Consider the following 22,503-nt stretch of genomic DNA (forward strand, 5'->3'; position numbering starts at 1 on the left):
GTGGCTTTTGCTGTGGCTGGGTGGCGCCCATGGGGAGGTCCCCTGGTCACAGTGGATGGCATCAGGGCAGATGACGCGCGATGAAGTGCACCACGTCATCAGTTGCTGGTGATCAAATGCCAGCAGTCTCTAAGTGTTCCAAGTCTCAGTACAATGCAAGGACATATGATCCTAAGTCATTCCTCTCCCTGGCCACACCAGGGAGGAATGCCGGTATCTCATGTGTACAAGAGCTGATGCGGACTCCTTAGTCTTGATGAAGCCTCAGTTTTTTGTAGAGCATTTAGAGGACAAGTTTGGGGAGGTGGAGGGCTTGTCCATACTGTGGCCAGAGTCAGTCTTGATAAAAACAGCATCCTCTGCCCTGTCATGGGCATTCCTTGTTTGTGACAAACTGGGGGATGTTTCTGTAACCATTATGCACCATAAGAGCTCAAATATGGACCTTCTTTTGTTGTCTGACAGCGGGGTATGCGCCAACTTAAACGAACGAGGAGTTCGTTTCATCCGGCGCATCCATTGAGGTCCGAGGGATAATCAGGTTGCCACCAGTGTCTTCATCTTGGCCTTCGTGGATAACACCATAACCGAGAAGATCTGGTCTACTTGTGTGATGTCAAGCCATATATCCCTCCCCCAGTGCGGTTCTTTAAGTGCTGAAAGTTCGGCCGTATGTCTTCCCGATGTACTTCCAGCATCATCTGTTGAGATTGTGGATGTCCATCCCACCCCAGTACTCCATGTGTCCCGCCTCCCATCAGTGGCAACTGCAGAGAACATCATTCCCCTTGCTCACCGGACTGCAGGATTTTACAGTGAGAAAGGAAAATGATGGAATAAAAGACCCTGGACTACACTGAGGCTAAGAGGAAGTTTGAGCACGTACATCCTGTAGCTAAGGCCTCCTCGTATGCCACCACAATGGGAACAGTTGTAGCCTCATCACTTCTGAGAGTTCCAGTTGCCTCTCAGAGCTGGAAGACATCAGCTGCCCCTTTGATGGTGGGGGGCACTTCCCTCACTGTTGGTCTGGCACCACCTACCTCCGGAGCACTGTCCTCCAACCATCAGGGACACAAGTCCCCACTTCTCAGGCGGAGAAGCGTAAGTCTCCTTTGGCTCATCTCGCTAAAATGTTGTCGCTTGGGTCACTCCCTTCCCAGGTTTCTGCTAGTGGAAAAGATGTCACCTACCATTGGCGGAAGTTCCCATAAGCAGATGGTTGTAGGGCTTCATGATAATCCTCCATCCCAGAGACAGAATCAGTGAATTCGTCCCAGCCAGAGAAACCTAAGGACCGGCGAGAGAATTCCAGAAAGAAGACCCCCCAAAACCAAGGGAATTGCGGTGGCACCCACACCAACTGCTGCCTTCAATCTCTGCGTCTGCATCTGAGGATGAGGTAAAGATTCTGGCATCCACTTAAGACCTAGATCTCGCCAGACCCTCAGACACAATGTATATAGCCTTTTCAGGAAAAAGTATGTGGCAGCAGGTGACCTTGAGGCATATGCTGCCGCATTGAGTGTTTCATGCCTTCCCAGTCTCACGAACACATCATCCTCCAGTGGAATTGGGGCGGTTTTTTTCCACCACCTGGCTGAGCTACGACAACTGTTAAGCTTGCACCTGCTTTCTGCATCTCCTCCCAGGAGACATGGTTCCTGTCAGTGTGGTCCCCTGCCCTTCGTGGCTACAGGGGATATTACAAGAACCACAGCGAATATAATAGAGTGTCAGGTGGAGTTTGCGTTTATGTCCTGAACTCAGTATGTAGTGAACCTGTGCCCCTTCAAACTCCTCTGGAAGCTGTGGCTGTCAGGATACCGACAACACAGGAAGTAACTGTCTGCAACGTCTATCTCCCTCCAGATGGTACAGTACCCCTGAATGTATTGGCTGCACTGATTGATCAACTCCCTAGATATTTCCTATTTATGGGAGATTTTAACGCCCATAACTCCATGTAGGGTAGCCCCATGTTTACTGGGCGTGGCAGAGGTGTCAAATTGTCCCAACTCGACATCTGTCTCTTAAATACAAGTCGCCTCCACACATTTCAGTGTGGCACATGGCACCTATTCGGCCATTGATCCATTGATCTCTCAGCCCGCAGTTCTGACCTTCTTCCATCTATCCACTGGAGAGCACATGTTGACCTGTGTGGTAGTGATCACTTCCCCATCTTCGTGTCACTTCCCCGGCGTCATGCCCACAAACGCCTACCCAGATGGGCTTCAAACAAGGCAGACTGGGTAGCTTTCACGTCTGCTATCACTGTTGAATCTCCCCCACATGGTGCCATCAATGTTGTGATTAAGCAGGTCACTACAACGATCGCTACTGCGGCGGAAAGCGCGATCCCTCGTTCTCTAGGGTGCCCTGACGAAAGGCAATCCCTTGGTGGTCGCCAGAAGTCGCCGAGGCAAGAGCATTGGCAAGCTCTACAGTGACGGAAGTGGCACCCTTCTCTAGAGCACCTAATAGCCTTTAAGTGGCTCCGTGCCTGCATTTGCTTGCTTATAAAACGACGAAAGCAGAAGTGTTGGGAGAGCTGTGTGTTGATCATTGGGTGCCAAATGTCACCTTTCCAAGTCTGGACGAAGATCAGACGTCTTTTTGGGTACCAGACCCTAACAGGTGTCCCTGGAATTAATATCAATGGTGTGCTCTCTACCAATGCAAATGTGGCTGCCGAGCACTTTGCTAGAGCCTGTGTGTCAGAGGACTACCCCACAGCCTTTCACACCATCAATCAAAGGAAAGTCCTCTCGTTCACTACATGCCACAGTAAACTCTATAACGCCCCCTATACAGAGTGGGAGCCCCTCAGCCCTTGCACATTGCCCCAACACAGCTGCTGGGTTGGATTGGATCGGATCCACAGTCAGATGATTAAACATCTTTCGTCTGACTACAAGCAATATCTCCTCGTCATCTTCAGCCGGTTCTGGTTTGATGGCGTCTTTGCATTGCAATGGTGAGAGAGCACCATCATTCTGGTGCTAAAACCCAGAAAAATGAGCTTGATGCGGATAGCTATTGGCCCTTCAGCCTCACCAATGTTCTCTGTAAGTTGCTGGAACGTATGGTGTGTCGGCAGTTGGATTGGGTCCTGGAGTCACGCAGTCTACTGGCTCCATGTCAGGGCAGCTTGTGCCAGGCTCTCTCTACCACTGATAATCTTGTGTCCCTCGAGTCTGCCATCCGAACAGCCTTTTCTAGACGCCAACATGTGGTTGCCGTCTTTTTTGACTTACGTAAAGCATACGACACAACTTGGCAACATCATATTCTTGCCACATTGTACGAGTGGTATCTCCTGGGCCCGCTTCAGATTTTTATCCAAACCTTCTTGTCACTATGTACTTTCAATGCCCAAGTTGGTGCCTTCCATAGTCCCCCCTGTATTCAGGAGAATGGAGTTGAGGGCTCCATATTTAGTGTATCTTAGTGGCCATTTATGGCCTAGCTGTAGGCTGTTGGTGTCTCTTCTCTGTATTCCGATGACTTCTGCATTTCATATTGTTCCTCCAGTACTGGTGTTGCTGAGCGGCGCCTACAGGGAGCCATTCACAAGATGTCAGTCATGGGCTCTAGCCCATGGCTTTCAGTTTTCAGCCACGAAGTCTTGTGTCATGCACTTCTGTCAGCGTCATACTGTTCATCCGGAACCAGAACTTCACGTTAATGACGATCCACTCACTGTATTCGAGACATATCGGTTCTTAGGACTGGTTTTCTGATTATCGATTGACTTGTCTACCTCACCTTCATCAGCTTAAGTGGAAGTGCTGGCAGCACCTCAAGGCCTTCGGTGGCTTGAGCAACACCATCTAGGGTGCAGATCGCTCTATGCTGCTGCATCTACAGAGCCCTTGATCAATCTCGCCTTGACTATGGGAGTCTGATTTACGGTTTGGCAGCACCCTCAGTGTTGTGTTACGGTTTGGCAGTACCCTCAGTGTTGTGTGTACTCGACCCAGTGCATGACTGTGGAATTCCCCTAGTGACAGGAGATTTTAGAACGAGTCTGGTGATCAGTGTTCTGGTGGACGCCGGAGTCCCTCAATTGCAGCTCTGACATTCACAACTGCTCGCCAGTTCTGTTGGCCACATTCGTCGTTCTCCTGATCGTCAGTATTACCATCTCCTTTTCCTACCCACGGCAGTTCATCTCCCATATTGGCGGCCCAGGTCAGTGCCCACGATTGCAGTTCACTCGCAATCCCTTCTCTCCGAACTGAAGTTCTTCTCTTTAGCAGTTCCACTTGAGGTCCATTCATGTACACCTCTATGGTGTGCAGCTTGGCCAAAGCTTCGTCTGTACCTTTTGCATGACCCAAGGACTCTGTTAAGCCCACCGCTCTCCTTGTCACTTCCTCTCAATTCTTGACATTTTACTGGAGCTCTGAAGTTATTTACACTGATAGCTCGATGGCTGCTGGTAATGTTGGCTTCGCCTGTATGCACAGAGGCCATATTGAACAGCATTGCTTGACCGCTGGCTGCAATGCATTCACTGCAGAGCTTGTGACCATATCTCGTGCACTTCAGTACATCTGTTTCTGTTTTGGTGAGTCGTTTATTCTCTGTTCTGACTCTCTGAGCAGCTTAGAAGCTACCAACCAGTGCTACTCTCGCCATCTTTGGTTGCAAACGTCCAGGAGCCCATCTCTGACCTGGAACAGTCCACTCTTTCAGTGGAGTTGGTGTGGACCCCAGGACATGTCGGAACCCCAGGGAACAAACTTGCTGACAGGCTGGCCAAGCAAGCTATGCGGAAACCACTCCTGGAGATGGGCATATCTGAAACTAACCTGCATTCTGTTTTAAGCCACAAGGTTTTTCGGCTTTGGGAGAGGAAGCGGCATAACAGTATGCACAACAAACTGTGTGTTCTTAAGGGGCTGTGAATGTGTGGAAGTCTTCCCTGTGGGCTTCTCACAGGGAATCAGTCGTCGTTTGTTGGCTTCGCATTGGCTGTATATGACTCACACATGGTTACCTCCTCCACTGCGAGGACCCACCTCAGTGTTGCTGTGGTTCCCAAATGACGGTGATCCTCCTCTTGCTGGACTGCCCACTTTGAGCCACTCTGCGGCAGACTTTCAACTTTCCCAATACCCTACCTTCGGTGTTGGGCAACAATGCCTCAACAGCAGCTTTAGTCTTCCCTTATTCGTGAGGGTGTGTTCTATCATTTGATCTGAGTTTTAGTGCATGTCCTTTGTCCCTCTGTGTCCTCCACCCTAGGACCTTTATGGAGGAGATATTAAGGTGTTGCAGAGTGGCTGGCTTCTTTTTAATTCTCATGGTCCGCCGGCCATTGTAATTTGTTTTCTTGTTTTTAATATCTTACCCCTGTCTCTTGCGTTTTTCTGGGGTTTTCTTGTCCTGTTTTGTCCTTTGTAGTGTTCGTTGTCTTTCTGTCATTCTTCTGTTTCTTCCTTTCTACTGTTATTGTGCCGTACATCTTTTTTTTCTGCTTTCCTTTGGGTAATTGTTCTACTGGGAACAAGGGACTGATGACTTCGCAGTTTGGTCTCTTCCCCCCCCCCCCCCTTTTTTTTAAACTAACCAACCACATTCAGGCCATACCCTCTCACAATTCCGTGCAGGTGACGCAACACATCCCTACAGTATCATCGATTAACAGTTTGTCCCTGCGGCATGAATTCATGAGGATGTTCCTGACATTAGTGTCATGAGTAGATGTCAAAGGGGATCCTGAATGAGGGACATCTTTGATTTCCATCTGGCCATTTTGAAACATTGTGAATCATTTTTAAACTGAGTACACCTTAAGTGCTTATACCATAGGCTTCCTGCATCATTTAGTGTGTCTGTAAGTGTTTTCTCGAGTTTCACACAAAATTTAATGCAGACATCTTGCTCCTGTGGCTCTGCCATATCACAATTTGCAAACTGTGACACCTTTTAATCAATACATCACTGAACAACAGCTAACAGCCATACAACAATGAAACTTCTGGCAGTTACTCATTAAACACAAAACATGTGCAGGGCTCAAAACCGCATTTCAGTCCAACACACCACTGGCACAAAATTACGAATGGTTTGCAATTTTGAACAGATCTCGTAGAAGTAAATAAGGATAAAGATTTGACTTCTTATAAAACTAGTAAGAAAGTTTAGATAAGTGGTGTTTGTCATAGGCTGAAAATGATCCTACAGCCACCCACATATGTCTTGCATAAGAACAGTGAAGAAAAGATATGAAAAATGAGGTTTCAGAAGGAAACATATAGAGAACCATTTTTTCCTAACAGCACTTGTAAGTGAGACAGAAAAGGGAATGACTAACAGTAGTAAAAGCTGTGCATCTCCATGTGCTGTTACAAGATTGGTGTCCAATAGTGTGAAGAAAATTGAAGAGAACCAGTAAATAACGTCACCACATCAGTTAAGGAAGTTCTAAACAGTGATTTACTATTGGGAATGTCAGAACATCGTTAAATTCCTCCATAGTAATGATATGCCAGAGCTGTCACATGCAGACATTGATTATGTAAATATCATTCACAGGATGATATAAATTAAGTTCTTTCGAAGGCCATCCTTGCTAAATGAGCTCTACATATTTGAAACAGAACCTATGTAAAGAGAGAGAAGAGAGCTTACAGAAAAGTAAAAACAGAATCCAACCTCTGTTAATAATGCTATTTATTATGTACAAATAGTGTCATAAACTGGTTAATCATCAGAATGGTATGCACATTCATAAATAGAATCACGCACGCGCGCGCGTGACACAGAGCCAAAGAAATTGCCTGTTGGACAAGTTACAACATGTACAGTAATGTTACAGTAGGAGGTTAACAATGCATGCAAGTTTCACCTTAAGAAATACATACTGCATGAAACTTATTTGTAACTAAAGTGAAAATAAAAAATCATTATTTATCATAATGGTATAACGAAATTTTACAACTGTGTGTACATAAATATTATGAGAGTTAGACCCAAATACCATTGTGACAACTTACTGCCAGTGTCAGTTAGTATTATGACAAATAGATTAAACCAGTTAAATGTCTGTTCTATTTTAGTGTGGCATTTGATTTTTGTTTAGGCTCTAGATGTTTCAGTTGTAGGACAGAAAGCAGGTGGGTGAAATTCTGTCCGAAGGAAAAACTGACTGACTCGATGTGCCCACTGACAAGTATGAAGTGGTGGTTTTTTAAAATGATAAGTTTATGTGGGATATACACCTATCTCATCAAGCAGATATAGAAAGCTATCTTTTTCAGTAGCATGCAATAGCTGAATTGGTGTCCAATATGTTTTACTATGCTCAAACAGCCTTGTCTCAACAAATAATCACAATAATAATTAAAGAATATAAATTCAAGTTTTCATGGTGTTTCTGTCTGAAGTAATTTGTGCAGTTAGTCGTGGGCACATTGGTTGTAGATTGCTGTGCCTAAGTTGACTTTCACAATAAAGAGTAGTTATAAAATTATACTCATCTTGAATTCTTGATGTTGTAGATAATGGCTTGTTGTTTCGTAAGTTTACAGGGTATGTTCTCTGAAGAGGCCAAGGCCTTGACATGTTTAATGAACATAATTTTTTCTCTGATAGTCTTGATTCTTTGTAATGCATTCATGGAACAGTCATGTCAATAATCAGGTTCTGTTGTCTTGTGTATAATTCAATTAGATGATCTTTTAAATGAAACACTTTCTTAAGAATCAGTTTTATGTATTTCACTGTAACAAAAATCAAAACAGTCTTGAATATATAAATGTGTGCCATATATCATTGAAACTTTACAAGTCCCTTTTACATAAGTACACTTGAGAAAAGTTCCTGATATGCTTCTCCCATGCCTGTTCTCTGTGAATCCATCTCACTGATACTTCCTCCCCAACTCTTTCCAGAACAAATAAAGTTATGGTTCAGTAGTACAGAGAGTTTCACAAATGTCAATGCAGGCAACTGCAATATATTTTCTGTAGATAATATTATTTGATATACAAACATTTTGTGTAAAGAATGAATGATTTCATAACCATAAATATAATTTTTACAGCCTATTTTTAATAATACATGTTTTGCAAGAAGTAGGTTTATTTGCCGATAACTAGTAAAAGTAACAAATCTGATTTTGTAGGATAGTGTTTTCAGGTATAAAGTGAAAATATAAAGAAACTGATTTTTAAAACGTGATGGAAGAAATATAACATGATAAATTAAATTTAAATTGATGATCTGCCATATATAACAGCCCTGAAGACTTCCTTTTAGAACACAAGGTATGCAAATTTCAAAGAAACACTAGAAAAAGAATTATATTGAAAGATCCATTTGTTGACACAACTGTTTCATCATCTACTACTGAGCAGATGTCACAAAGGTATAGACTCGTTTCAATGCCTGTTACGGGTTGTATGCATTACAAATGTGGCTTTTGATATTTAACTGATGGCATTGACACATTCCTTGCTTTCAGTCTCAAACCTTCTCCTGGTGTGACGAGTGTAGTATATATTGACATTGCATTTGAAATTGTTTTTAGCAATGTTTGGCTGAATATCTATTTGTTTTGAGTCATTACAGTTTCTTCCATTGCATAGTTCTAATAATTTGAATATGAAAATTTGCCGTTAATGTAAAAAAAGTGATGTGTAATGTATATCTAAATTATAAATAATTAATTCATCATTTTCAATGCAACCTTCAGAAACAGTGAAATATAATAATAAAAGTAAGTTGTTGAAAACACATTTTTCCTGTCTCTATGTATCTGTCTTTTTTTTCCTAATGTTGAAAATAATCACTGTCCTTAGCAGTAACCATGTTGAAAAAACATTATCTACTGATAGGGCAAAGAAAAAATCTTAAGAAGTGGATATAACACAGTTTTCCATTGTGAACAAAATTACTGAACAGAACAAAAAATATGAATTACACTTTGGTAGTCACATATTTCCAAGCAGCATTGAGTTCAGTGCCTACCAAATCTGAATTACCAGCTCTTGCAAAACAAAGCATTGATTCAGCCTATGTAAGTGCACTGAAGAGAGGTTGTGTCAGCCCCACAGTTTCCCTCACACTGATCATGATAGAGCTAAAGAGTCAGACAAAGCTGGATATTAATAAAACTATTCTTGGTCCTCCCAGAAAAGTTTTTCACATTGCCAAATAGCCAAACAAAGAAAAGTGTATTAAACTTGTAACTTAGGTGATAATCACACAGTGTGGCCTCACAGAAGAAGGAATTGACTTTTGTACATAGAAGTAATCAATGAACTGATGTACAATGTGTGATTAGACAGGATAAAGTAAGGTACCTATTTCCAATGCATGATTTGGATCTGGACACTGGACCAGTATTGGTTAAATTTTTTTGTTTTTCCATTTTTCAGTGTCAAATTACCTTTTTAAGAATTGTGGGTTAGTGACTATAATCTGTTTAAAATTGTTTCAGGATTAGCAACTGTTAGGAGGTAGTAGGGGGAGCCAACAAAAAAGGCACAGACTGCATTCCACCATTTCCGTAATATCTGTAACAACAGGAAGCATGCAGAGTTGTCAGATCTTCACCCCAGGACCAAAAAAAATTCTCATTTCCAGTGATTGAATTTCAGGCAGTTTGCTGTTATGTGTGATCATTGCCAACTGTGATTTTGTTTCTTGTGTTTTTTACTGTTGGAGAAATTATTATTGCATTTATTGTTACTTTCATTTGTTGTGTGGTATTCAACAGTGTTTCAGAAAGAAAATCATCAAAAGTTGAGTGGAAAAGTTCCACCTCAATCTCTGAGCTAGGGTATTGCCATACAAGGTCAGTCAAGATAAATGGTTTGTGTTACTTGCCTATTTTGAGACTGAATAACTTAATGGTGGCCTCTGCTCTCTCTGAGCAATGTAACTGACAGAAATGCTGCATCTCTGAACATAAACAAGAACGGTGTTGAGAAGGTTGGCAAGAAAAAGTTAAAGAAAGAAAAGGAAAGTGGAAAAACATCGAAGGTTAAAATTCTTGAGGAAGAAACATGGTATGGATAAGTGGATTACGAATATAGTTTCATTTGCTGAGAAAGGAAAATTCAGCTCTTGGAAGTTATTGGTCACCCTTAAGGAATCAGGTCTTCTTCATGGCTGTCACATACAGTATTACACGACCTAGGATGTTACTATGTACATTTCTGTAGCTGTAAGCTGTTGATGAACAGGGAGCATGTAGCTGTATGGCAATGGCTTCAGTATCAATTAAGTGGTGAGGCTTGATGAGATGTGGGTCAGTTATGATCACTTTATGAAGCAGGGCTGGCCAGTTGACATAAGTAAGGGAACATTGGCATTTCCTTCTTACAGTGGGGACAAACTTACTCTTTGTCATTCAGGAACCTCAGAAGATTTTCTCTTGAATGGTTATGTGCTTCTAAAGTCGAGCAAACAAGAGATGATCCTGACGAAATAACCTAATTATGTTGTTCATAGAACCAGTAATGCATAATCTGGGAATACTGTGAAAAATTGTTCTAGATAATGCCCCTTACCATTCAGCTGTAGTTTACAATACATCTACCATGACAAAAAGAAAGAAGGGAATGACTAAATGGCTTCAATTTCATAATGTGGCAGATAACCCTACAGAGGTGGTGCTTACGGAATGAATACCTCTACAAAAAACACAGTTCCCCATGTATGAGCTGGTGAAGACATATGAGTATACAATCAGTAGGCTACCACTTTGTTGCTACCATTTCAACCCAACAGAGTTAATATGGGCCAAAATTAAGAGGTACATAAACAGGAGTAATAATAAATTTGCGTCTTCTGCAGTCTGAAAGCTCACAGAAGAAGCAGTTTTAGAATGTCATATCTGAAGACTGGAAGAACACCAACATACATACTTACACCTTCAGTGAAGGGGAAAACTTTCATTTAATAACATCAGTACAGTACAGTGTTACTTATGTCATCTGTGAGGGACAAGAGTGAATTGAGTGGAATTTTTGTCCTTACACAAAAGAAATTATATATATATAGCATATTCAGAGTGAAATGCACAATTTACGGCAGTAAGTAGCTACATAACAAAATAATTTTGGAGTAAGTTTTGCCCCCCCCCCCCCCATGAACCATGGATCTTGGCATTGGTGGGGAGGCTTGTGTGTCTCAACGATACAGATAGCCGTACCATAGGTGCAACCACAACGGAGGGGTATCTGTTGAGAGGCCAGACAAACATGTGGTTCCTGAAGAGGGGCAGCAGCCTTTTCAGTAGTTGCAGGGGCAACAGTCTGGATGATTGACTGATCTGGCCTTGCAACACTAACCAAAACGGCCTTGCTGTGCTGGTACTGTGAACGGCTGAAAGCAAGGGGAAACTACAGCCGTAATTTTTCCTGAGGGCATGCAGCTTTACTGTATGGTAAATTGATGATTGCTTCCTCTTGTGTAAAATATTCCGGAGGTAAAATAGTTCCCCATTCGGATCTCCGGGCAGGGACTACTCAAGAGGACGTCATTATCAGGAGAAAGAAAACTGGCGTTCTACGGATCGGAGTGTGGAATGTCAGATCCCTTAATCGGCCAGGTAGGTTAGAAAATTTAAAAAGGGAAATGGATAGGTTAAAGTTAGATATAGTGGGAATTAGTGAAGTTCGGTGGCAGGAGGAACAAGACTTCTGGTCAGGTGACTACAGGGTTATAAACACAAAATCAAATAGGGGTAATGCAGGAGTAGGTTTAATAATGAATAAAAAAAATAGGAGTACAGGTAATCTACTACAAACAGCATAGTGAATGCATTATTGTGGCTAAGATATACATGAAGCCCGTGCCTACTACAGTAGTACAAGTTTATATGCCAACTAGCTCTTCAGATGATGAAGAAATTGATGAAATCTATGATGAGATAAAAAAAAATTATTCAGGTGGTAAAGGGAGACGAAAATTTAATAGTCATGGGTGACTGGAATTCTTGAGTAGGAAAAGGGAGAGAAGGAAACATCGTGGGTGAATATGGATTAGGGAAGTGAAATGAAAGAGGAAGCAGTCTGGTAGAATTTTGCACAGAGCACAACTTAATTATAGCTAACACTTGGTTCTAGAATCACAAAAGAAGGTTGTATATGTGGAAGAATCCTGGAGATACTAGAAGGTATCAGATAGATTATATAATAGTAAGACAGAGATTTAGGAACCAGGTTTTAAATTGTAAGGTATTTCCAGGGGCAGATGTGGACTCTGACCACAATCTATTGGTTATGAACTGTAGATTAAAATTGAAGTAACGGCAGAAAGGTGGGAATTTAAGGAGATGGGACCTGGATAAACTGACTAAACCAGAGGTTGTACAGAGTTTACGGGAGAGCATAAGGGAACAACTGACAGGAATGGGGGAAAGAAATACAGTAGAAGAAGAATGGGTAGCTTTGTTGAATGAAATAGTGAAGGCAGCAGAGGACCAAGTAGGTAAAAAGACGAGGGCTACTAGAAATCCTTGGGTAACAGGAGAAATATTGAATTTAATTGATGAAAGGAGAAAATATAAAAATGCAGTAAATGAAGCAGGCAAAAGGGAATACAAATGTCTCAAAAATGATATCGACAGGAAGTGCAAAATGGCTAAGCAGGGATGGCTAGAGGACAAATGTAAGGATGTAGAGGCTTATCTCACGAGGGGTAAGATAGATACTGCCTACAGGAAAATTAGAGAGACCTTTGGAGAAAAGAGAGCCAATTGTATGAATATCAAGAGCTCAGATGGGAACCCAGTTCTAAGCAAAGAAGGGAAAGCAGAAAGATGGAAGGAGTATGTAGAGGGTCTAAACAAGGGCGATGTACTTGAGGACAATATTATGGAAATGGAAGAGGATATAGATGAAGAGAAATGGGAGATATGATATTACGTGAAGAGTTTGACAGAGCACTGAAAAACCATTGGAACTGCTGACGGCCTTGGGAGAGCCAGCCCTGACAAAACTCTACCATCTGGTGAGCAAGATGTATGAGACAGGTGAAATACCCTCAGACTTCAAGAAGAATATAATAATTCCAATCCCAAAGAAAGCAGGTGTTGACAGATGTGAAAATTACCGAACTATCAGTTTAATAAGTCACAGCTGCAAAATACTAACACACATTCTTTACAGAAGAATGGAAAAACTGGTAGAAGCCGACCTCAGCGAAGATCAGTTCAGATTCCCCAGAAATTTTGGAACACGTGAGGCAATACTGACCCTACGACTTATCCTAGAAAATAGATTAAGGAAAGGCAAACCTACATTTCTAGCATTTGTAGACTTAGAGAAAGCTTTTTGACAATGTTGACTGGAATACTCTCTTTCAAATTCTGAAGGTGGCAGGGGTAAAATACATGGAGCGAAAGGCTATTTACAATTTGTACAAAAACCAGATGGCAGTCATAATAGTCGAGGGGCATGAAAGGGAAGCAGTGGTTGGGAAGTGGGTGAGACAGGGTTACAGCCTGTCCCCGATGTTATTCAATCTGTATATTGAGCAAGCAGTAAAAGAAACAAAAGAGAAATTCAGAGTGGGTATTAAAGTCCATGGAGAAGAAATAAAAACTTTGAGGTTCGCCGATGACATTGTAATTCTGTCAGAGATAGCAAAGGACTTGGAAGAGCAGTTGAACGGAATGGACAGTATCTTGAAAGGGGAATATAAGATGAACATCAACAAAAGCAAAACGAGGATAATAGAATGTAGTCGAATTAATTCAGGTGATGCTGAGGGAATTAGATTAGGAAATGAGACGCATATAGTAGTAAAGGAGTTTTGCTATTTGGGAAGCAAAATAACTGATGATGGTCAAAGTAGAGAGGATATAAAATGTAGACTGGCAATGGCAAGGCAAGCGTTTCTGAACAAGAGAAATTTGTTAACATCGAGTATAGATTTAAGGGAGAAGAGGAGTTTGTGGCACAACTTGACAAGAAGAAGGGACCAGTTGGTAGGACATATTCTGAGGGATCAAGGGATCACAAATTTAGCATTGGAGGGCAGCGTGGAGGGTAAAAATCGTAGAGGGAGACCAAGAGATGAATACACTAAGCAGATTCAGAAGGATGTAGGTTGCAGTAGGTACTAGGAGATGAAGAAGCTTGCACAGGATAGAGTAGCATGGAGAGCTGCATCAAATCAGTCTCAGGACTGAAGTCAACAACAACACCAATATAGTCTGTATCCCACAAAATAAATATTACCATTTACAGTATAATTGCTGCAATACTGAAGTAATGTTTTTTGTATCACTTTTTTTTCTTTCTCCAAATAATTTTTGTGCTATTTAAAATATGTTTTCTCACCATAATAGACATGCATATGTATTATATTTTATTATGTTAGACATAAGTAGGTGGATCAGAAAAAGTAATAACATATTCATTATAAATGTAGCATTCAGTATCTCATAATGAAACGATACGACTGACCACTTAGTACTTGATGCACAAGTGACCATTGTTCATCATATGTAACTGAAACTGTCTCATGTTAGAAATCTCTGGCAGGATTATGATTTGGAGTTGATGAAAATTTGACATATTTCTAAGATTTCATTCATTTCATCTGTTCACTTAACATCAATAACAAAAACGTTCCCCACATGTAGAATAATCGATAACATCAGATAATCCGTTATTGTGACCTGTCCACATATTAACTTAATAATTTGCTGCCTCATATAAAGTGAAAACATAGTGCAGCTCTTTGAGAAAATTTCGAGGTGGGATCCTTATTTATAAAGAGAGTAGTTTGAGAGATTGAGCAAGTTGAATGAAGTGGAAGATTATTTGAGAGTTCAGTGTGGGATGTGGCAACTCTGCTTTGCACCTCCACAATCATCTGCTCAACTGTCAGTTCTAAAGTGATTTTGAACAGACCATAGTAGGAAGATTTTTCTGTTTAGCAAAAGTGACAAAAAGCAGATTACAGAGTACCTGACAGCTCAACACAAAATTTTTGTCTCAAGTACAGATAGTGTTGAGGATCAGTGGACAAAGTTCAAAACCATCGTACAATATGCGTTAGATGAGTGTGTGCCAAGCAAGATCGTAATAGATTGGAAAGAGCCACCGTGGTACAACAACCGAGTTAGAAAACTGCTGCGGAAGCAAAGGGAACTTCACAGCAAACATAAACATAGCCAAAGCCTCGCAGACAAACAAAAATTACGCGAAGCGAAATGTAGTGTGAGGAGAGCTATGCGAGAGGCTTTCAATGAATTCGAAAGTAAAGTTCTATGTACTGACTTGGCAGAAAATCCTAAGAAATTTTGGTCCTATGTCAAAGCGGTTGGTGGATCAAAAGAAAATGTCCAGACACTCCGTGACGAAAATGGTACTGAAACAGAGAATGACAGACTAAAGGCTGAAATACTAAATGTCTTCTTCCAAAGCTGTTTCAAAGAGGAAGACTTCACTGTGCTTCCTTCTCTAGATTGTCGGACAGTTGACAAAATGGTAGATATCGAAATAGATGACAGAGGGATAGAGAAACAAAATCGCTCAAAAGAGGAAAGGCCGCTGGTCCTGATGGGATACCAGTTCGATTTTACACAGAGTACGTGAAGGAACTTGCCCCCCTTCTTCCAGCAGTGTACTGTAGGTCTCTAGAAGAGCGAAGCATTCCAAAGGATTGGAAAAGGGCACAGGTGATTCCCATTTTCAAGAAGGGACGTAAAACAGATGTGCAGAACTATAGACTTCTATCTCTAACGTCGATCAGTTGTAGAATTTTGGAACACGTGTTATGTTGGAGTATAATGTCTTTTCTGGAGACTAGAAATCTACTCTGTAGGAATCAGCGTGGGTTTCGAAAAAGATGGACGTGTGAAACCCAGCTCACGCTATTCGTCCACGAGACTCAGAGGGCCTTAGACGTGGGTTCACAGGTAGATGCCGTGTTTCTTGACTTCTGCAAGGTGTTTGACACAGTTCCCCACAGTCGTTTAATGAACAATGTAAGAGCATACGGACTATCAGATCAGTTGTGTGATTGGATTGAGGAGTTCCTAGATAACAGAACGCAGCATGTCATTCTCAATGGAGAGAAGTCTTCCGAAGTAAGAGTGATTTCAGGTGTGCCGCAGGGGAGTGTCATAGGACCATTGCTATTCACAGTATACGTAAATGACCTGGTGGATGACATTGGAAGTTCACTGAGGCTTTTTGCAGATTATGCTGGGGTATATCGAGAGGTTGCAACAATGGAAAATTGTACTGAAATGCAGGAGGATCTGCAGCGAATTGACGCATGGTGCATGGAATGACAATTGAATCTCAATGTAGACAAGTGTAATGTGATGCGAATACATAGAAAGATAGGTCCCTTATCATTTAGCTACAAAATAGCAGGTCAGCAACTGGAAGCAGTTAATTCCATAAATTATCTGGGAGTACGCATTAGGAGTGATTTTAAATGGAATGATCATATAAAGTTGATCGTTGGTAAAGCAGATGCCAGACTGAGATTCATTGGAAGAATCCTAAGAAAATGCAATCCGACGACAAAGGAAGTAGGTTACAGTATGCTTATTCGCCCACTGCTTGAATACTGCTCAGCAGTGTGGGACCCGCACCAGATAGGGTTGATAGAAGAGATAGAGAAGATCCAACGGAGAGCAGCGCGCTTTGTTACAGGATCATTTAGTAATCGCGAAAGCGTTACGGAGATTATAGATAAACTCCAGTGGAAGACTCTGCAGGAGAGACGCTCAGTAGCCCAGTACAGGCTTTTGTTAAAGTTTCGAGAACATACCTTCACCGAAGAGTCAAGCAGTATATTGCTCCCTCCTACGTATATCACGCGAAGAGACCGTGAGGATAAAATCAGAGAGATTAGAGCCCACACAGAAGCATACCGACAATCCTTCTTTCCACGTACAATACGAGACTGGAATAGAAGGGAGAACCGATAGAGGTACTCAGGGTACCCTCCGCCACACACCGTCAGGTGGCTTGCATAGTACAGATGTAGATGTAGATGTAGTACTTTGTGAATATCTGTATAATTTACCACTTCAGAAACATTAAGAGAGATAATGGAGAGTGTTTGTAATTCTTCCTACTATAGAGTAAATGAGCGATTGCATATTCACACTTCTTGTAAATGGTCAATAACAGAGTACTGTATTCCCAGTTTAGACTTATACCAATAAGGCATAAATTTTAATGTGAAAACTTTTCAAATTAGGGGTTTCTCAACAGTCAGTGAACAGGTGAGTGCTGAGAATCACTAAGAGAGGTTAAAAAACAAATAAATGAATCTGAAAATAGGTTAGAGTTGGTGATCTAGTTAGGACTGTAATGAAAATTGTATGGTAGCGGGTACGACATGGACAGAAGAAGGTAGACATGAAGGTAGGCCGGCGACAAAAGTTACTTGTTGCATTTCAAAAGAAAAGAAAATGAAAAACTTGAAGGCGGTAGATGACATTGAAAAATACACAGGAAAAAAGTAAAAGTGTAAACCTGAGGACTCTAATGCATGGAAAAGTCTAGGTGTGGCTTTGATTCAGCAGTAGAAGTCAAATGGCTGCTGGTGCTACCGATGGTGGTAGTGTGTGTTTATGACCTTCAGATTACTGTGTAGCTGCATCTGTACATAAACTGAGAAATTATTAAGCTGTGGGTCTCTGATGTGACATGGAAACCACATAATTTCAGTTTTCCTGAACTTCTAGAGCTTCTGTCTCTTCACTCACAATTTTCTGCATCGTTTGAACTATGTGTGTTTCCAGCATTTTATTATTTACTATTCTGACTTGTGCTTCTAAAGTAGGTCATTCGCTTGATGAATACTTATTGTTTGTACTGTTCTCTGCATTATCAGGACAATTATATATATATTAAAGGACATGTTATTGATACGTTTACCACAGAAACAGGGACTGTAAGGATGTACCAAGCAACAAAATATGCTAGACTCTCAATGTTCTGGCCATTCCATCCATATATGAGAGAGTGTCTGTAATTTAGTTTAAACAAAAAGGAAGTGTACTTTATTAAGTCCCAAGATACATTAACTTTCATAGAAGACTTACTTTTTGACTGTGTACATATACAGTAGTATCACTTACTATGAAACATGTCCCAAATTTTTAGTTGTCACAGTAATGATACATGATGTCAGTGCACTGCTGCCTTACAAGCATTACACCAGTACTGCATGTATCTGGTTGTTGCATAATGTTCTTCAGGGAGATGTCTGTAGCTTTGGCACCAGCAGCATGAGAAATCTTCATGCTCTCTCCTCATACGCGCGTTTCTTCGTATTTCATCAAACCTGTTCTACACTTACTTCCTCACCTTGTAACATTTGGTGTATCTCGCAGTTTTCCTCATTCAGCCACTTAGCAAAATAATTCATAAATGTCTCATCCTCCTGGAGCTTATAGAATGTTTAACATTGAACTTGACAAACAACATTGCTGTGTCCATTACTTCTCCTTGACCAGTGGTGGGCCATGTTACAGAGGCCTGAGTTCTGAGATTCACATTAGTGAAAGTTTAGTTTAAGAGTAAAAGCGAACACTTCACATATTCTGCAGTCTGAAAAGCTGACAGCTTACAAATATGTTTATGTTGTCTTTCACAGTATTTGTATAGCATTAGAATCAGATGTACAGAGTAAGAAAGTGTCATTCAAAGTTGACATGTGTTAAGCTGTTCAAGACTACAGTCAGCAAAGTCACTATCATTTGTTTAAAATTAAAAATTATTCCAATATTTTGGCCATAATTGAGAATGGCTGACACAATTGGCAATGGCTGAATTGTGTGGATTGTAACTTGAATGACCGTATGCACTATGTACACTCATGGAAATTGAAATAAGAAACCGTGAATTCATTGTCCCAGGAAGGGGAAACTTTATTGACACATTCCTGGGGTCAGATACATCACATGATCATACTGACAGAACCACAGCCACATAGACACAGGCAACAGAGCATGCACAATGTCGGCACTAATACAGTATATATCCACCTTTCGCAGCAATACAGGCTGCTATTATCCCATGGAGATGATCGTAGAGATGCTGGATGTAGTCCTGTGGAACGGCTTGCCATGCCATTTCCACCTGGCGCCTCAGTTGGACCAGCGTTCATGCTGGACGTGCAGACCGCGTGAGACGACGCTTCATCCAGTCCCAGACATGCTCAATGGGGGACAGATCCGGAGATCTTGCTGGCCAGGGTAGTTGACTTACACCTTCTAGAGCACGTTGGGTGGCACGGGATACATGCGGACGTGCATTGTCCTGTTCGCACAGCAAGTTCCCTTGCCGGTCTAGGAATGGTAGAACGATGGGTTCGATGACGGTTTGGATGTACCGTGCACTATTCAGTGTCCCCTTGACGACCACCAGAGGTGTATGGCCAGTGTAGGAGATCGCTGCCCACAACATGATGCCGGGTGTTGGCCCTGTTTGCCTCAGTCATATGCAGTCCTGATTCTGGCGCTCACCTGCACAGCACCAAACACGCATACAACCATCATTGGCACCAAGGCATAAGGGACTCTCATCACTGAAGACGACACGTCTCCATTCGTCCCTCCATTCATGCCTGTCGCGACACCACTGGAGGCGGGCTGCACGATGTTGGGGCGTGAGCGGAAGACAGCCTAACGGTGTGCGGGACCGTAGCCTAGCTTCATGGAGACGGTTGCGAATGGTCCTCACCGATATCCCAGGATCAGCAGTGTCCCTAATTTGCTGGGAAGTGGCGGTGGGGTCCCCTACGGCACTGCATAGGATCCTACGGTCTTGGCGTGCATCCATGCGTCGCTGCGGTCCGGTCCCAGGTCGATGGGCACATGCACCTTCCGCTGACCACTGGCGACATCGATGTACTGTGGAGACCTCACGCCCCACGTGTTGAGCAATTCGGCGGTACGTCCACCTGGCCTCCCGCATGCCCACTATACGCCCTCGCTCAAAGTCCATCAACTGCACATATGGTTCACGTCCACGCTGTCGCGGCATGCTACCAGTGTTAAAGACTGCGATGGAGCTCCGTATGCCACGGCAAACTGGCTGACACTGACGGTGGCATTGCACAAATGCTGCGCAGCTAGCGCCATTCGACGGGCAACACCGCGGTTCCTGGTGTGTCCGCTGCGCCATCGTGTGATCATTGCTTGTACAGCCCTCTCGCAGTGTCCGGAGCAAGTATGGTGGGTCTGACACACTGGTGTCAATGTGTTCTTTTTTCCATTTCCAGGAGTGTATAATGCTCGTGGCATGGGATAATGTGTAAATCTCCCATTTAAGTTATACTTCAATCTTGCAGGCATTTCAGTAGCCTTAAGGTTGAAACTTCCTGTGGGTGATTAAAATTATTTGTTGTACTAAAACTCAAAACAGGAATCATGCACGTTGTGGCCTGGCACCAACACCATGTCAGGACGTTTCAAAACTGTGCACACAGTATTTTAGTGTGAAATATTCATTCCAGGAACCATATGATTGATAGCGTCCACATTTATTTTTGTGATATGAATGTTGGAATTGTTCAGTAAGTTAATGATGTATGTTTCTTAAACTCATTGGTCTGTATTGCTAGCCCTCAGCTGAAATTCATCCCCATGCATATGTGAATGCATTTGCATCTGTCATTCAGCAAGGAAATACTTGTCTTTGTGGATGCACTGAGTCGTTTACTGCTTCAGACTGATTTTTTTTGTATGTATCTGTAATGAAACAGGTTCTATAAATATTTTGCATGTTTCCACAGCCTCTTATTGTACATTGTAAGTTACTTTTCTGTATATTACCAGTAGGGTGTAATCCAGAAGTAGCAGTTGTCAGAATAGTAGTAGTGTGTCTTAATTTTTTTACTTACTTACCTTTTTGAATTCATTACCTAATAGTGTTATAAAATGTTTCAGGGGATAGCCTCAAAAAGACTTGCACCACACAGTCCAAGGTAAGGTTTTCATTATTCATTGAACAATTCTCTTAGAAGTACAGTTAAGAGTTTATTAGTGCCCCACTACTGGAATGTGGGAAGGCCAGCCTGACCCAGGTCAAATGTACTTTCCAAATTAAAAGAAGAAGGCTGGTAAACAGGACAGTTTTGATGTGGAGTTTAGGCACTTTCGAACATCCCACTGGGTGAATACCAGGCTGGTATCCATATCCAACTCAAAATGCATGCCACACTAGTATCTAGAAAATGATCTTACACACACTCACAGGTTTTGGGGAGGAGGGTGAATAGGAGACTGAGAACTTCAGATGTGTCCTTAACTGCGTGCTATGAAAGGCCGATTTATGTATATGGTTTGCTGATGAAATGAAGTGTGTGAAGTTTTCATTGCTCCATTTTCCTGCTTCCAAGTGCTGAGCAGCATTTTTATAGAAGGTAGTGACTAAATCTTTTATTGTAACTAGTTTCTTAACCAACAAATCAGCATAATCAAAATAAACTGTAATAACTTTCATGGAAATTCCAGAGTAATTTTTAATTCACTTCTGGCGTTCAAAGAAATTGAATTGGTAGTAGATGCCTGTTTATTTGAAGTTGAATCCACTGTCAACAGATATCGACATCCTTCATATACAACACAAACAATGCGAAATGGAATGTTTTAGTGCAAAGTACCACACCCAAATGATATCCAACATAATAATGTGTAGGGTGGTGCATGAAAATTTGACCCTGAATACTAGAATTCTCATTGTTGCCCACCAATCATCATATATAGTTTCAAAGCTGCTGCAGTTCCATTTTGTGTTAAATACAAAAGTTGTGTCATGGTTAAGACTATAAAGAAATATCTCAGTGAGATACATCTTCTTCAAGAAAGAATTGCAATAGTAAAGAGGTATTTTTGCAAAGAAGTTTCTTGACATTTCCATACAGACAGAGAGCAGTCTAACAGGATTTGGTGACAAAATGGTGTACTACAGAGTGAGTTGTGAACAAGAAAAGGACGCAGGTCCCACCTGTTTGTGCACCTACTGTGATCATGGTGATCAGAGTACAGTTGATCCAGAATACAAAGAAATCAACACACAAATTGTCACAAGTGAATGTTTGTGCTGGCCTTGTCACCATGTTTTACACCATATAGTGATGAAACCCTACAATATGTCACACTTCTTGTGAGCCAATCTCATGAATTGATGAGAGATTCAAGAAGAAAAGACTGTCAGTAAAAGATGTGGCTGCTGCTTTCACCTGACGTAACCATGTATGATGTTAAACGGGGAGTGTGTGGGGGGGGGGGGGGGGGGGGGTGGAGGTTCTGAAGGGAGAAATGTACACACATAACCCAATAATGTTAGAAGACTTGAAGGACGATACTCCTGATGAAATTTTGAGAATTGTTGCGACAGAGCTGTTAATGTATATATTTACATGTTAGCTTGCACAAAAAGTGCATAGAATCATGAGGTCTTCTTAGCTTCTGATGTAATGTAGTGTTAAAGGCAAAATCAATTCAGTAAATATAGGCTTTTATATTAGCTTATTAATTATTTATTTATT

At 41.7% G+C, this 22,503-nt stretch overlaps 2 protein-coding genes and 1 long non-coding RNA gene across 18 annotated transcripts in view; 2 read left to right on the plus strand and 1 right to left on the minus strand.

Moving 5' to 3' along the window:
• The window catches only part of LOC126295455 (zinc finger protein 708-like), an 885,643-nt gene that overhangs the window by 478,123 nt on the left and 385,017 nt on the right, over window positions 1–22,503 (plus strand). For 10 of the 11 annotated variants that reach the window (XM_049987976.1, XM_049987985.1, XM_049987983.1 and 7 more), the window contains one exon: window positions 20,900–20,937. The exons of the other annotated variant lie outside the window; for it this stretch is intronic. In XM_049987976.1, coding sequence (XP_049843933.1) covers window positions 20,900–20,937 — 38 coding nt within the window. The remainder of the gene's footprint in view (window positions 1–20,899; window positions 20,938–22,503) is intronic. 11 annotated transcript variants of the gene reach the window in all.
• LOC126295459 (uncharacterized) overlaps window positions 1–22,503 on the minus strand; it is a 1,097,875-nt gene that overhangs the window by 440,542 nt on the left and 634,830 nt on the right. The gene's annotated exons all lie outside the window — the stretch shown is intronic.
• The window catches only part of LOC126295452 (zinc finger protein ZFP2-like), a 909,451-nt gene that overhangs the window by 122,083 nt on the left and 764,865 nt on the right, over window positions 1–22,503 (plus strand). The gene's annotated exons all lie outside the window — the stretch shown is intronic.

Source organism: Schistocerca gregaria, chromosome 11 (genome assembly GCF_023897955.1).
Source record: "Schistocerca gregaria isolate iqSchGreg1 chromosome 11, iqSchGreg1.2, whole genome shotgun sequence".
In the NCBI taxonomy this organism is placed as follows: domain Eukaryota; kingdom Metazoa; phylum Arthropoda; class Insecta; order Orthoptera; family Acrididae; genus Schistocerca; species Schistocerca gregaria.